The sequence below is a fragment of the Chaetodon trifascialis genome, chromosome 5, assembly GCF_039877785.1.
Source record: "Chaetodon trifascialis isolate fChaTrf1 chromosome 5, fChaTrf1.hap1, whole genome shotgun sequence".
NCBI lineage: Eukaryota > Metazoa > Chordata > Actinopteri > Chaetodontiformes > Chaetodontidae > Chaetodon > Chaetodon trifascialis.
The window spans coordinates 21790652-21806830 of NC_092060.1; the positions used below are offsets into that span (position 1 = coordinate 21790652).

Below are 16179 nucleotides of genomic sequence, written 5' to 3' on the forward strand. Positions count from 1 at the left end.
TAAAGAAATATTCCAACACTTCTGACAGGTCAACTGGTGAATAAGAGATGGCACAAATGCGAGACGAAAAGACAAAGTATCTTTCAGAAATCAGTTTATATAACAAAGTGGTTATTATTTAGTATCATATTCCATTACATATTCTATGGAAGGACAGTGTGCATAACCATTTTGTTTTTTCATGTTCTTAAGGATACAAATAAACTTAAAATGTTACAAATATAAATGTTTCTTAAGACAATAAAACATACTCAATGACAACAAGGAAGGTAGGCAGGGATATGGCAGCTTACACATCATGGTCGGACAGGGTTTGTCAACAGTTATGAGCGCTGTTTGTTGATTTAGCCGTGATTGGTCTTCCACAAATCAATAGTAAAGCACTAACAAAGCAGGAAAGAACTGGATATGTGGCAGCTGGAACTATTTACCAGAAGAAATACTTTGCAAATAGTTCACTCTGTTAGTGGCAATGTCGTAATCAAACATCTCAAACAACTCTTCCTCTGCCTGAGCAGAATATCTTGTGAGGTAAAGTGCACAGTCAGTGAGTGTAAGTTACAAACTTTTAATTAAAGCGCTTGCCACCAACCTCCACCAAAATGGCACCTTTGCAGTTTTTGATAAATCTTTCATACCCCTGCCTCCTCATTCTTACAATTACCATGAGCACAAGTCATATCATAGGTTCGGGTTTGTTAGTCACAAGCTAAAAGACGATGGGATGATCAGCCCAAACACAGAGGCCTGTTCTTCACACTAAAATGATGGAACAGCTCAGGTTCTTTGACCTGAGACTCTCCTGCTATTTTCTATAAAAACACATTATTCTGATTATCCTAAAAGATGGAATGAGGGAGAAATACAACAGTCACGTTACAGGGATGATGAGGAATGTTGTCATTGTAGAAGTTTCTCTTAGAATTGATGGTCGTCTGCGCTTTAGCGGCTTTCATTAATAAAAATTGTTCACTTTCATGTTTTTAGCCACTTGATCTTCTGAAAGATGCTTTTTTTTTCTATTCAGTTTTGTGTTGCATCAGTTAAGAAACAGTGAGTGTTTATAGGGATCAGTGTAGCAGGAAAGACCTGGAACTTCTACAATGGCCAACACCGTAGATTTTAGCTTATCACGTTCTACAATGGCATCATGACAAAAGTTTATTTTTTTTAAATCTCCAAATACGTGACATCTTGCAAAAGATGTTTGAGTGTTTTAGATAAGAAATATCACATGACTATCTTTTTTGTAATCACATCAAAATCTCCTACTTTGAATGTTCTTAATTGATCAATGTTTATTAAACAATGGCGAAAATAAAATAAAAATTATTTATGTCTGTACAATCGTTCCCGTAGTTTGACAAAAAGAGACCAGAACTCCCTTTGATATACAAAACAAAGCCTAAAGAAAAACAAAAACAAAAACAAAAAAAACAGGTATTTTCCATTACTGTGTGGTGAGAACTGTGTTTCCAACAGGAAAAAGAAATTGGCACATGAGGAAAAAAAAAAATCAAATAAGAAGGAAACATTTCATCCAAATGATCCATAAAGGAATGGACATTGTAGCTGTCAGTCGCAAACCACTGGTTGTTTGGCATTTCCGGTGTCCAATCAGAAGGTGAAGAAACACCAAATGTCACAGCAGACACCGGTGTTGATGGATCGTTTTCTTTTAAAAAAGGGTCTGACTCAGTACTTTAGACTGGCTACAGGCATGGTGGTGTTGAGGACAAAGGGTTGGTTGCAATTAGAAAAAGGAAATCACTGCCTTTAATGGCACATCTCTACCTCTGCTGTACACAACACATCCTTAAAACTCCTATCTACGCAGAGTCTCTTATGCAGAAACCTCATTCTCTATGTTTTCTCTGTGCGACTGCTCGAACCTTATATTCAGAAGAGAATTATTGTCTTCTTAAATATTCAGACTTCTCGGAGCATTGTGGATGCACCTTGAGCCGAGATGATGTGTAAAATTGCATTTTTAGAAGCATGCAAGCTGGGAGAGGAGGCATCATGAAACAGACACATCACAAGCTGCACTGGCAGATTGTTTAAATGAAAAATCTCCATCTATTCAGCCCGGGAGTCAAGCACACTGAATCCTATTTTGCCTGGGTTTCTGTTCCGATTACTGAGCTGGCATGGTGCGCACACACACACACAAACCTACACACACACACACACACACTTGCCCAAACACAAACACACAGTCACACAAAGCCTAAAGCAGAGTTGTGGTATTACTAAAGTAACTCGTGTTTTGGTAAAAGGGTCACTTATGCCATTAGTGCTGGGGAATTGGAGGGTGTTTGGAGACTCACTTGCTAAGACAAGCATCATCTTGTCTTCTGTGCCCCTTAGTCTATTATTCTAGTCGTGCCCACCCTCCATGTGGATTCAATGGTTATTTTTTTAGTCGCATCTGCTTACAGTTTAGGGCAGTGAGGGGACAGGGCGGCCCGAGGCATGAATACATGAATAAATAGCTCACGTGAAGAAACTGTGTGACAGTGGGTCCTGACAGAGGAACGAAGCTGACGGCAAAGTTTCAACAATTTTGTACATAACAACAAACAATTAGGTGTTTGTTTCAATGCTGAAAGCTTCATCAGATGGGAGATGTTACTGAACACAGTGAAGTATATAGCTACGGCTGCACAGATCCCACCAGGAAGCAGCGTTTGAGCCGTGGATTCCCTCAGAAGATTGCTTTTTTTTTTTTAAACGAATGAATAAAATACGTGCTGCGAATCATGTAAGCCTGCACATTTTGTGCAACAATATAAATTTATCCATTGAAATCTCAGCTATGAATTTTTAAGCTGCTTAGCCTTGTTTATACAACCCCAATTCCAGAAAAGTTGGGACGCTGTGAAAAATATAAATAAAACAGAATGTGATAATTTACTGCTCCTTTTTCATATACACTCAACTGAAAACAGTACAAAGACAATATGTTTAATGTTTTATCTCATCAACTTTTGATTGATTTCTGTAAATATATTCGAACAAGTTGGGACAGGAGCAACTAAAAACTGGGGGAGTTGAGGAATGATCCAGAAACACCTGTTTGGAACATTCCACAGGTAAACAGGTTAATTGGTAACAGGTGATAGTACCATGATTGGGTATGAAAGGGGCATCCTGGAAAGGTTCAGTCATTCACAAGCGAGGATGGAGTGAGGTTCATCACTTTGTGAACACATGATTGTATAAAGGATATCACTGCATGAGCTCAGGAACACTTTGTAAAATCGTTGTCGCACAATTTGTTTGTGAATGACTGCGTTCTGATCTATATTTTCCATGGCGTCTCCCCCCCCCCCCCCAGAATTGTCGTATTTATCACACAGGTCTGTTCAAAATCGTAAAATATTATCTTGTTGAACAAAACAAGCTCACATGAAGCTGTATGCCTCGGTTTTCTTGCTTTTTGAAAACAGGTGAAAAAATCTATTGAAAATCTGCTGTGAGAATTCAAAGTGGAGTGAAGTTTTCACCATTGATCTCCAGACAAATATAATTTCTGAACTTCTTTTCAGAGCTTTCATATTGGAAAAAAAAAAACCCCACATTGAAATAGATTATATTAAAAATACTAATACCTTCCCCCGCTGCCAACCTGTGTGAGGGATGGAAAGGTCAAAGGGCCATGTCGGTTCCTCCGGGCAGTTATAAGCATTTAGAAATGTGTCAGTCTCTCACGTTAACAGCAGAGGCGACCTTGGGACAGAGCTCAGCACCCCAAAGGCATTGGTTAGATATTACACAACTAAAAATAAAAATGCATCTTATCAAAATGGAGATTACAGTTTCAAGATCCATGAGTCACATGCTGAGAAATATCGGTGCAGACAGGGCTTGTGGCTTTGTGGGATACGGAACGAAATTAAAATGATTCATGTGGACTCTTGATGTTGGTTGAAGGAGGGATTGACAGAAGAAAAAAAAAAAACAACCATTTTAAGCAACCACTCCCTCTGCCGTTACGAGTTTGGTGACTTGCTCAAGCAAACATCAGCAGGTTGTATTCTTGCCAACGTCGACGTCGAATCTTCCATTTAAAGGACAGCTGGCCGCTGCCCCTTTGTTGAATGTACTGTGTGCGGTGCGTTTGTCAGGATGATAAGCATACACTATTTTACAGTCCCTCTTGGCAGACTGTCTTATTTTCAACACACTGCATGCTGTTTCATGTCAAAATCAAAACTGCATGTGGACTGTAGCATTTTGATTAGTAGAAGGCTTAGACTTGCAAGAATCAAATCAGGGAAACCTTTCATTTCAAACAGCAGAAGCCTTAAATACGCGTTTTGTGTTTTACAGACCATCTAGAGAGGACGTGAACATTTAGAGCGATGAGAAAGTATTGAATAAATATGTAACTCGGCAGACAAACAGCATGAAAATTAAATGTCTGTGTGTGATGTACTGTAGCTTCTTCAGCTCTGTGTGGCTTCTTTAGGCATTTCTTTCCAAACGTGGTGCTGTGTGTGGGTATGTGTGAGTACTTCTGTGTGTGTGTGTGTGTGTGAGCGCCACAGTGAGGGCTGGTCTGTCCTTCCTTCAGATGTCTTCCAGGTCTCCAGCTCGCAGGCCTCTTTGGCACTTATCTAGCGTCTTGTGGTAGGCGCGGGTGATCATCGAGCTTGGTGATTTGCGTTGTGGCGCGAACGAGACCTTTCCAGGACTGCGCGGCGGTTGTCTGTTGGGATAAAAAAGACACGACAAAGAATCAGAAACCGAGAGTGAGACTGAAAAAGAACAAGAAAGCGTCGTTACATTGATCCATACTGGCACGCAAGAGCTCGACTAAATGAAAGGCTGCATAGAGAAACTAAGTGAGGCAGAGAAAAGAGACGGAGAGGGGAGAAGAAACAACATGAAGCAAATCCAGGCTGATTGAAAGCTGAGCAGCAGGGGAGGACGAGAAACAGAAGAAGCTGCTGGAGTTGAGGTGCTTGTGTCTGGTGTCATAGTAACTCCATTCAGCTCCTGATCCGGGCATCCACTCAAGACCCCCTCACATCAGATGCGGCATGTGCACAGGAGACGACGTAAACGCACACATGCAGGCGCACACACAAACAGGAAAAACAAGCAGCGGCAGAATAATAAGTCTACGTGTACAGTACATATGGAATTCAGGAAGGTCCTTAGTGAGATGAAAGGGTACAGCATGTTAGGACGACCTTTTAGAAAGAGAGTCCAATATAACCCCCAAAAAGGCAGATAAAATGAAATCAGAAGTAAAGAAATAAAAGTGGCTGCTATACACCCGGTGAGTGGTGGCACTGAATGCTTCACTGCAGCGCTTGTGGTCAGAAAGCACGGCCAATATTACTTTGGGTTTTCTCACTTGCCAGTTCTATGACAGAGTCATACAAACACTGCCTCCCATGCTATCCAACCATGTCTGCCCAGAAATGCCCATGGCATCCACCGGGCAGCCAGGTGGCAGGTGGGGCTGGACAGAACCAGGAAGCATAGCCATGGAGATGACTGCAGGCACACCCACACAGGACTCCCCGGTGTTTCCAAGCGTGCCGCCACCACTATGCCCATTACTCAGTGCCAGCTGTAGGGTGCCAGGCGTCCCGGGCTGGGCGTTGTTTAATGGCACTCTCTCCATCCATCATGTCAGGTAATGAGCTAAGAGTGACTGTGATGGCTAGAAACACATACACAAACGTGTACACACACACTCCATCACAATGGAGAACAGAGAGCACTCCTTCAGATTGGATACAAAACATCATGCAGATGGTGCACAGGAGGAGAGAAGAGGAGAAAGAGGGAGGGAAGGAATGGGAAGAATGAAAGGCTCTGTATTCTCCGCTTCAGTTGAACATACGTCCATATACAATGGGCGATGGTCAAAGCTGATATGTTCCAAAAACATCATCGCTGTTGGTGCTATCCACGCACTCATTTTTCCATTCGCAGGTCAGCTTGTAAACGGGACTTATGCAACCAATACAAACATCAGTAGTACAAAAAGGACAGAAATAATAATAAAAAAAAGTAGACCATACACAATCTATCCTTGCCAGTCATTTGCAAGCCCAATTGCCGTGACCTCATTTCTGGGCATGCGGTCCCCTTTACCCCTCAATCTATCAGAGGAGCATAAAAAACAGAGCCGGGAGAATACAGACCCTTTGCCTTTAATGCGGGGTCATCTTGGGCTACATCTATTACTGTAAATAGGATGAGGAAAAGAGGCTGCAGAAAGGATCAAAGGGAAGACTCAAGGAAAAAATGCATGAATTGGGAGACACATCATGAAAGACAAACTGGAACGATCCACAAACAGATCTATTAAAATTACAGCAGCTGGGGGTTTGGATGAGGGCTGCACTAATACTGTTTTCCAGTCAAGACCAACAACATATACATCTGAGCAATATAACACACATTATATGAAGAATACCCACCATCAAACTAAGCTTTAAAAGCACTTTTTCTGAAATCGAACTGTGGTTTGTGTCAAGCGATTTGATTCCAGTAAATCATGACTGTTGATGTTCTGTGACCGCCTAAAAAGGCTCCAGCCTGCAAGTTGCTATCAGCTCTCTTCACCGTTACATCATACTTACAGATAACCTTGGTACTGATTCAAAGTACAGGTGTATTGATACCAACATGAGCACTTAACAAGAGCACACACTTGTTGGTTTTGTTATTTGAAGAGGAAGCCACTTGTGTGCTGTGTAAACTGAAAACAATGCAGACCAGCACCGTGACCGCTTGTCAAAACCCTACAGGAACAAGGCCATGTAGTGGGCTGCTTGTTATGGAATGACATACAAAGGGAAAAATCCCGTTTTCGGTGTTGCTGCGTCTTGCGTGACTGCCTGAATACATGGGAAAGCTTCTGTGAAAGACTTTGCAGAAAGGGAGGAAAAACTTCCTGCAGAATGCATCTCCTTTCAGAGGATCCTTGAGCGGAGAGCTATCGGCTTCTCATAAAGACTTTTCTGTTCCTATCTTCAGGTGCATAAAAGCCCATCCTTTCCCACCCCACATCAATCTATCACAACAATTGAACAAACAGCAGCCATTTCTTCTGGGAGAGAAACATTACTACGAGCCTCTACTGAATTGACGCGCACACACACACATACACAGAGAGGGAAACACAGTGAGACTGGAGGGATAGCAGGAGAGATCCACACAAAAGACAAGCTCAAGGTTTTTGGGGGTTTTTTTTTGGGAGGAGCACTGATTGGGACTCTTTCTACTCGCATTGGTTCTGATGGCTTCTTTACCTTCTTCTCCCAGAGGCAGCATCTTTCCGTGTTACAGTAGGCGCGACACAGAGGAGCACAAGAACAGGAAAAGAAATTGGCAAAAGAAAAGCAGGTATTCCATGTTACAGCAGGGAGATGCTGGCATACCAGAACTTAATTAAATGCCGGCTGGCAACGTTTCTCAAAATGTTACTAAATGCACCGAGGATTTCAACGAGGGTGGGCAGATGGAGGGAGAAGTCACTGTCACATGCACACATGCACACACTATCTCTTTCTGTCTCACACACACACACACAGGGGGAAATACATTTTTGCTTAAGTGTTCAAGTGGGGCGCAGAGAAACGCCACTGTGCTTTGCTTTGAGGAAATTGGGCACACACACACACACACACACACACACACACACACACACGTTTTTAACACACACAAGCGTATCCTTGCGTGTATATCGTGATGATCCTTGCCACAAGGGAGAGGCTCTGAATAAGACAAGGGTAATGGGAGGAGGAGAGGAAGCCAAGATTACTAAACAGCTAAAGCAGAGGCCTTAAGCCGGCGCAGTCAACTCCAACCTTCCGCTGACTGTTTGGAGGGCCTCCAATGAGATGTCATTTCATCTTGTGATAGACGAGAGAGCCGCAGCTTCCCCAATGGATTCCCCAAAAGAGATTAAATATCATAATGACTTTTGTGTTACTGTCATCTTTGGCTAATTACCTGGAATTACATCATGATAAGGCGCTGTGATCCGAAAAAGAAGGAAAAAGCTGCCAGTCATCTATCAAACGCTTTCAGCATGGGACACTTTGAGGAATTACTTCTCAGTGGCCAGTATAAACAGGAAGTCTTTTGGAGGGATTATGCTAGGTTAGTTAAATATTGTCTGGGTGGAATCAGAGCCTGGGCCAAAATCTAAACATGGTATGCCCATTCATCAAGGCTGCGATAACAAGGTCAGGTTCACGTGTGTGTAAATGGCTGCAGAAGGCAAACAGGATGCATGACCAGGCAGGACCGGGGCTGCATCTGTTCTAGAATATCCTTGTAAATCATGCATCCACTGTCTTTTGTTCAAAACAAGTGAGCAAAGACACGATTTCTCCGACACGTCACTGCCTTTGTCTAATTCTCTCCCCGAGTCGTTCTGCACTTCATATTTTGATGAGATAAAACATAATAAAGGTGATTAGATCTCTGCTCGCTGCACATCAACATGTCGTGTTTGCTTCTATGTCGAAGGGGAGAGCGTCTGCAGCAACAGCAACAGCCGCAACCTTCTATCACCTCTTTTCATCTCCTCCTCCTCCCTTCCCCCCTTCTCCTCTGCCAGCCTCCAAGCTACAGAGTAATGGAACTCCCTACACAGAAACAAGATACGGTGTATAAATGGGATGCAGAGGGAGAGAAGCTATTTCTTCCTACTGAAAGTTATGGGCCGGGTATTGCAAAAACTACAGTCGTGGCAAACACAGCCCCTCGTTCACTGGTAAGAGTAATCACCCCAAACAAGGAGCAAGGGAGGGAAAAATAGTGCCGCTGAGGAAAAGATGGGTTCAGTTGTGGAGAGCGGGAAAGAAGGACGGGGGAGGGACGGTGGGGGGTCAGAGAAGAAAGAGTGTCATTGACCCTTTTTTATCTGATGTTATAAGTCACTCACTGATTTATAACAAGTGGCTGAAACATATACAAAGCAAAGCATGGCAGAAGATGAAAGGACAACATGCCTAACATGCTTTCCTTGAGCTGCAGCGCGATATATGCTAGAAGAGTATCTAAAGTTTTCAAAGAAAGAGCAGATTGATTTGAAGCCATTTTCACTTTGATTTCATTACCCCCCGCATCCAAAAGTTGCTCTTTTCCCTGCTGGATGAAGACACTGTTTACCTCATTTACAGTAAACAAAGGTCATCTTGCTTCCAGTGACAAAAACTGAGGAGAAAAATGATGATTTTGTGCTAACATTTCTCCAAGTAATTAAAAAACAAAACAAGCCAACCATCAAACAAGAAATTATTGAACTATGCAATGGTTGCATTGCAAATGGTCTATTTTTTAAAAGCCAATTTTTTTTGGTATTAGTTTTGTAATCGACATTTAGATCTAATTTTCTTATGCTTTAAATGTAAAAAAAAATACATTTTAGTGTCCCTCATTAATGCCTTGCAGTTCCACTCTCAGTGGAAAAAAGGTGTTAACATTGTGCGTACACACACTTTTCTCAGAGCTTTTCAGTTTCTGCTGATGTGCTAAAGTTTGGCCAGGTTAGTTGACTCCATCATTGAATACCATTTTCATTTCTTTTAATCATATATTTGATCTAGTTTACTGTATTGATGCATCCGGATTCTCTGCTTCTGCCTCACCGACATTGTCATTAATTGATTTCCCGTACGTCCTAGAATGACTTTCATGAATTCCCTGGATGATAAACGTGTTACTGTCAATCAAAGTTGACTGCAAAATGACTTACAGATACAACTGGTGCGTGAGCCCCATTGTCAAACACAACATGCGGTGTGGCTGCACTGAATTACAATCTCACAACTGTGACCTGACTTCTCTCTCAAGTTTAAATGTGCAATACCTGTAGCCTTTGTTTTGTTTTGTTTTTTCAACTAAATGAGAGGAGTGTACAAATGTCAGGGGATTTGAGAGCGAGGGGGCTGCAATCCGGTGCTTGGTGTGTTCTGGTGTGTTTTCTCAGCATGCCACAGCAGACAGAGGCGATCAGAATGGCATGAGAGGGGGAAATGCCTACGACAGGCCGGGATAAACATGCTGAGGCAAGATACTGAAATTCTCCCACTCTTGAATTTCTCACATCTGTGTGCACACTGCCTTTCTTTCTGGCTGGCTTTTTCAATTTCCTTCTCTTGGCCTCTCCTGCTTTTCCCATTTTAATCCGCCTTATTACAGACATTACCTCCAATGTTTACTATAACGAGCTGGCCACTTGTGATTTCTAAACACCCAGGAAGCACAAAAAAGCAATCTAAACACTAACAAATTTGAGCTTGAACACTAAATGGACTTGGACATTAAATCTCATAGTATTCAGATTAGCCATGCACGTATACAAGTTCGCGTTCCTGCTTGACAGTTTGTATACAGAATTTGGAGGCAAAGTGAGTTTAACTGGCAGTCTGTTGAGATAAACGGTAACGAGGAGGGGTTCGCGCAGGGCAGGGTGGTCATAACACATGCAATCGCTTTTGACAGCGCAGGGATGTGGTTAATGTTTCCATGCTTCTATCACCACTCTATCTCTGTGGGTACGGTGATGTGCATGCTCGGCAACACTGGTGACTGACCCAGATAGTGAATACAGCCATTCTTTCCCCCAACAGCCTCTCACGCCTCTCTATCCCCGGATTCCATTTACGATCCAGACTCACTTTGACTTTTAGGAGTCTCAAAATGGGACTCACTCAAAAACATGGCATCAGGGCTGATTTTCATGCCTGGGCCACGCTTACCACTTTTCCCCCCTTGTTGCAACTAGCACCATCTCCCCTCATGGTGCTCTTACTGTATTGTCAGACGTAACTGCATAAATGCAGCCTATTTCTCTGTCATGTTTCCACATACGCATGGTACATAATGTGCACACATTCACTGCGCCTTAACAACCCGACTGAAGGGCGCTTGGCCTCAGAGTAATGCCTCCTGACTGCTTGGCAGAAAATATGTTGCAGGAAATCACTGCACGTGTTCATATACAAATGCTTATTTCAGAAGGGAAGAAAAGCACTACGTTTATCTCTGAGTAGGTAAGCTTTGACAGCTCTGCTCTACCAGGAACAACACAGCAGGAGAGAGGAAAAAGAGGTCTTGTGCGTGTTTGCATGTAAAACCTGTGTGTGCCATATGCACTCTAAGCTCTGCGTGAATCTACGTGTGCGGCAATCTCAAAAACCCATCGTTCTCCTTGAAGCTCGACTAACGTTTGCTAAATTTTAGATTGAAAACAGCGAGCCTGGCAGACTACTGGTTGCACAGATTCCTCATTGGGCCCCTCAGGTTCAGAAATCTCCTTAAAATATCTCTGCTGGACTCGATTCCTCAGTCACGGAACAATGTGTCTTGGCATTCTCGGATGCAGCGGAGGCACACACACAGCCCAAATGAACAGTTATATGAAAACACTTTTGCGATCGATCAGTGCCTCAGGCAAAACTCCCATTCATGATTGTCCTCACAGCAGTCAAGTTTCAGGAGGCAGGCTTCAACCCAAGTATAAGCATGGAGGAAAACAAATATCTCAGAGTAAATTCCTAAAACCGCGAAGCGTTGCCCACCTGTTTTCCTGCAGTTTCAGTTTTCTTTACTTTGATATTACCTCCTTACTTTGGCACAACACTGAAGTATACACTGTAGCTTAGAAGGCTTGTGATAAGAGGATGTGCAGTACATTATGTGCAGTACAGGGAGCAGGAGCATTTCCATTACACTCAAACATTTGCTGTAGGGGTGAAACTAACAATTATTTTCATAATCAGTGAATCTGTCAACTGTTTTCCCATTTAATAGATTAAGAATCCAAGGCGACATTTTAAAATGTCTTGTTTTGTCCGACCAACAGTTAAAAAACACCTAAATATCAAGACAAAGAAAAGCATCAAATTCTCACATTTGACAATCCGGAACATATTGAGCAATGATTTCAACTACTAATTAATTCGTTATCAAAATTGTTGAAGGTGTTTTTTTTTATAATCGTGGCTCTAATTAACTCCTTCATTTGCTCAAGTAGACAAGTACACTGTGGAGAGCTACGTGCGCTGTCAGAATATGGTCACCAGACTGAAGCTTTTGATTTGGGGCTTCACCAGCAGCCTGAGACGATGACCACAAGGCACGCGGGAGCCGTGGAGAGCACAGATGGGGCCTGTAGCAGAGGCCTGTGCTCCATAGGCCTGAGCCAGGAGAGAGAGTAATCCATCAGGCCAAGGCACTCTGCTGCCTAGGGGGGCCAGTCACTGACCCTCTAAGACTGATTGGGCCTCTGTGGGAGGCCAGACCCCCTGACTACATGGACATCAGTGCCTGGCTTGCTCCACTGAGGCTGGATCTGAACTGGACCGAGCCAAAGCAGTGACCTGCTTCCGTTTGGATTGTGCGGTGGGAGCTATCTAGATCACAGATGACATCCTGCGAAAATGTGTGGAAAATAGAGTCTGAACTTGAATATTGTACATCTTAGCGAAAACAAATTTAGCAAACAACACTTGATATATCAAAATAGGCCATCCTTCAGCCATAAAGAATTCATAACCCCTGTCAGCATATGTAGGTTAATGTCAACCCTCATACTGACAAAACTGTATTACTATAATGACACGGTGCTGTAGTTAATACAATGTAAGAACTTTAGATGGGCTGATAGGAATCTAATTACTTTATCCAACGTTCTTCTGAGCCAAAGGGGTCAGAGACAGTATCAGCCAGACGAGCGCTGGTACCTGCGGCAGCCAAGACAAGCCACATGATTGACAGGTGAACGAGTAAACAGAGAGATAGTTAGACAAATGGAAGCTAAGATATAGTTTGACAGACAGATGGGAGCGTAAATGGATGGTTTGGCAGCATGATAAGGTAAATAGGCTGATGGATCACCAAACAAATGTGGGAGGAGGAAGGAAGAAAATAAAAGAGAAGAAAGGGAAAGAATGCCTGCCTGCAGACAACAAAAGATAGGAAGCCAGATAGCCTGATAAACACAGATGGATTGTGTTGATACAAGGGGAGGTGGGGCAAGATCGATAGATTGTTTTATTCTATTTGCTTGGCAAACTGGAGATTTGATGTGGCTGGTATCAAGGCGATCTGTTTCTGACGACGCCAGGCGTGACTGTTACAGATGGCGAGATAGCGACACATCTCAATCTTTGGCTAGCCTCAGTGCAGTCTATCTTAGCTGTGGTGCTAGCACCACCTTCAGTTCTTCCACTTCTGAGTGTTATCTAAAAGGCCGGTTTGCGTGTGTGCAGTGGATCATTTCCTATAAATCCCCCCTTCCCCCCAACACACATGCTCAGAATTTCAGATTGGCTGGGGGTCTAAATTAGCGAGTGGAAGTCACAAGACGAAGTAAGGACGCCATGCATGAGGTGCTAACCCCTGACACCGGAAAGGAGCTGCAGCTTGCAAAGAATAGAGACTGGGTGTCTCAAAATGGAGAAAAGGTGAGATTCTTAGCTTCTAGTCAGATTTGAGAAAAACAAAATGGATGCCCTGACAACCCAACGCCTCATTACTGCTGCTTGCGTTTATCATGTCAAAATGGAAGACAAGGGTATGTGAAGTTTAGAGGCAAGGGCCCTCCTAGTTAGAAAGGTGGCTTTTCTCTGTGGCTGCTTGAGGGACATGGGGGTGCACTGCAACAGCATTGATGAGTGTTGCAGGGCTTATAATAGACAGGAAAGGCCCAGAAAGCATGCCCTTTAGAGGTGCAGCATCTCTCACTGTCTGACAGCTTACAGGGCCTAGGCTCCACAATGACACCTTCACAGTGCACTCCAGATGACACACAAACACACGCTCACAGGTGCATAATGCTCAGACACACACTCTGAGAAACACAAATAAGTTCAGCAGCACACGCGCTCAATTACACACCAACGTACATCCGTGGCCACGCGCACAAATATACACTGATCCACTTGTGGAGAGAATACCTGACAAGCTGAATCTCAGCATCATGCTGACAGTATTAATACTTAAAAACAAGCCAGGCTATAAAAACATCCGGCACTCACTCCAAGAAGGGGGTTATGGAAACAAACATGTGTTTGTGCCATGTTAAGGAAGCAGTACAACTCTCTCATTGTAAACAAAAATACAGCTTAAGCCCCATCTCTAGGAATAGTGTTGGATTCCTGTCAAAGCCACGGAGCAGGTAACCAAAGGTGATCCTTTTTTGAACAGTTTCTGGTGTGTGTGTGTGTGTGTGTGTGTGTGTGTGTGTGTGTGTGTGTGTGTGTGTGTGAGACACTCCAAGTAAGGAAGGGGAGCACTGTCCATCACTGCCTTTATGAGTTATTCTTACTATAACCATTACACTGTATTGTAGTGTTGAAAGGGTTTGCTCATAAACTGATGAGCCAATCAACAGAAAATATTCAACAATTTTGACCAATCATTTGAGTCTTTTGTTGGTTCCAGCTTCTCACATGTGCTGGTGTACTGCTCCTCTGTTTTATTTAATTATATGTAATGTTTTTCTTTTCTTCTCTGGAATTTTTGACAAAGTGAGCAATTATAAGATGTCAGTTTGGGCTTCAGGAATGTGCAATGGACATTTTTCACTACTTTCTGATTTTTCATAGACCAAAACCCAAACAACAACAACAACAACAACAACAAAACAGATTAATCAATAAGAAAGTAGTTGTAAAATCATCATCTGGCAGTGGTCACGTTCATGGCAGGTGAGGGAGACAAACAAGGGCAAACGTGCTGCAACGGCCCAAAACGTTTCCATTTGGAGAAACTTCCTGCAGCTTCAGAAACGATGCCAATTCAAAACACACACAAAAATCCAAAACTGAACTGAGAAAACCTGCTGCAGCAGCAAACACACTGCAAATACAGAGATGATACAAAGTGTAAAACACACAAACTCTGAAGAATACAACAACAAAAAAAACCCCACTTTCAAACATTTTTTTGGGCCGAATGACCAAATGAATTGATATGTAAATGAATACCTATATATTAAGTAAACTCCCAGAAAGGATAACATAGCTGGAAGTTAATGTTGTACACATTGCATTAATAAATAACTATTTCTGAATCTGCATGCAAACACACACACACACACACACACACACACACACACACACACACACACACACACACACACACACACACACACACACTGACTATTATAAAATTTGTTTACAGTAACTTATCTGAGTAACTTATCCCTTCCTGAGATGTAGAAATCAGAAATACAGTTTCGACTTCAGTTTATTTTTTGTCCTTGATGTCTAAGTTCAATAAGGACTTCCTCTGAGAAAATCTGCAACCGGTTAGACAGCTGCTACAAGTTTTCTAGCAACAATCCAAGCCGCCATCCAATCTCAGGATTTTCTAGGACCCCTCACCACCGATGCCTTACCCAAGTTAATAAAACATGCTGTTGTGGTTATTTATTTATTAATTCCCTTTTTGATGTGTCCCAGTGCACAGTCAGAGTGGTGCTGGAGATCATAGAGGGCTTTGCAAGCGAGCAGCCTTGCTCTTTCCTCCATGCCATCACCATCAGACCCATTTGGCCATGTGAAGATGCTCCCCTCTGTTCACATGGGGTGGGTGCAGGGTGGGTGTGCTTCCAGAAAGACTTTTCACTTTCTCTTTTAATATAAATGATTCATACTGAAAGATGCTCCCTCATGTACACAAAACACCACAACCCTTCCTGCGATGGGCTACACTTTGCTACCTTCATGTTCTCGCTTGTGCATCGCCTGCTCGACTGTCAGTGTGAGTTTTTGTGTACAGGACTGAGCGTCGCAGTGGCAGAGCATATAGACGTGCCGTCTAAAGAAGCAGCTGAAATTCAACTTTGAAATTCACATTAATTTACTGGAAATATCACAATCCTGTCAGTTTCTTTTGATATTTGTAATTATTGTCATTCTCAAGGAAATTAATTTTAGACTTCAAAGGTGAAGAAAGCTCCAAGAGAAAAAACATCAATTTATTTACCTCTAAACAGGCTATAGATGTGTCTGTGCCATGACTGATAACCTCACCTGCAGTCATGTGGTAGAGACTAATTAATCTATCTTTCTTAACAACATCTGACAGTCACTGTCCATCAGAGCTCCATGTTGTCCACAAACTAAACAGAGCGTGTGGGTGTGCTCCCGCATGCATGTGTGATTTCGTGCATATACATTCAAAGCT

General features: G+C 42.7%; 1 protein-coding gene across 8 annotated transcripts in view; it reads right to left on the reverse strand.

Moving 5' to 3' along the window:
- Nucleotides 1-3338: 3338 nt before the first annotated feature.
- Nucleotides 3339-16179, reverse strand: part of diaph2 (diaphanous-related formin 2) — a 377012-nt gene continuing 364171 nt past the window's right edge. For 7 of the 8 annotated variants that reach the window (XM_070962307.1, XM_070962304.1, XM_070962305.1 and 4 more), the window contains one exon: nucleotides 3339-4714. In XM_070962307.1, the coding sequence (XP_070818408.1) occupies nucleotides 4650-4714 (65 nt within the window). In that variant the 3' untranslated portion in view covers nucleotides 3339-4649. The remainder of the gene's footprint in view (nucleotides 4715-16179) is intronic. The other variant, XM_070962306.1, reaches the window with a different exon arrangement.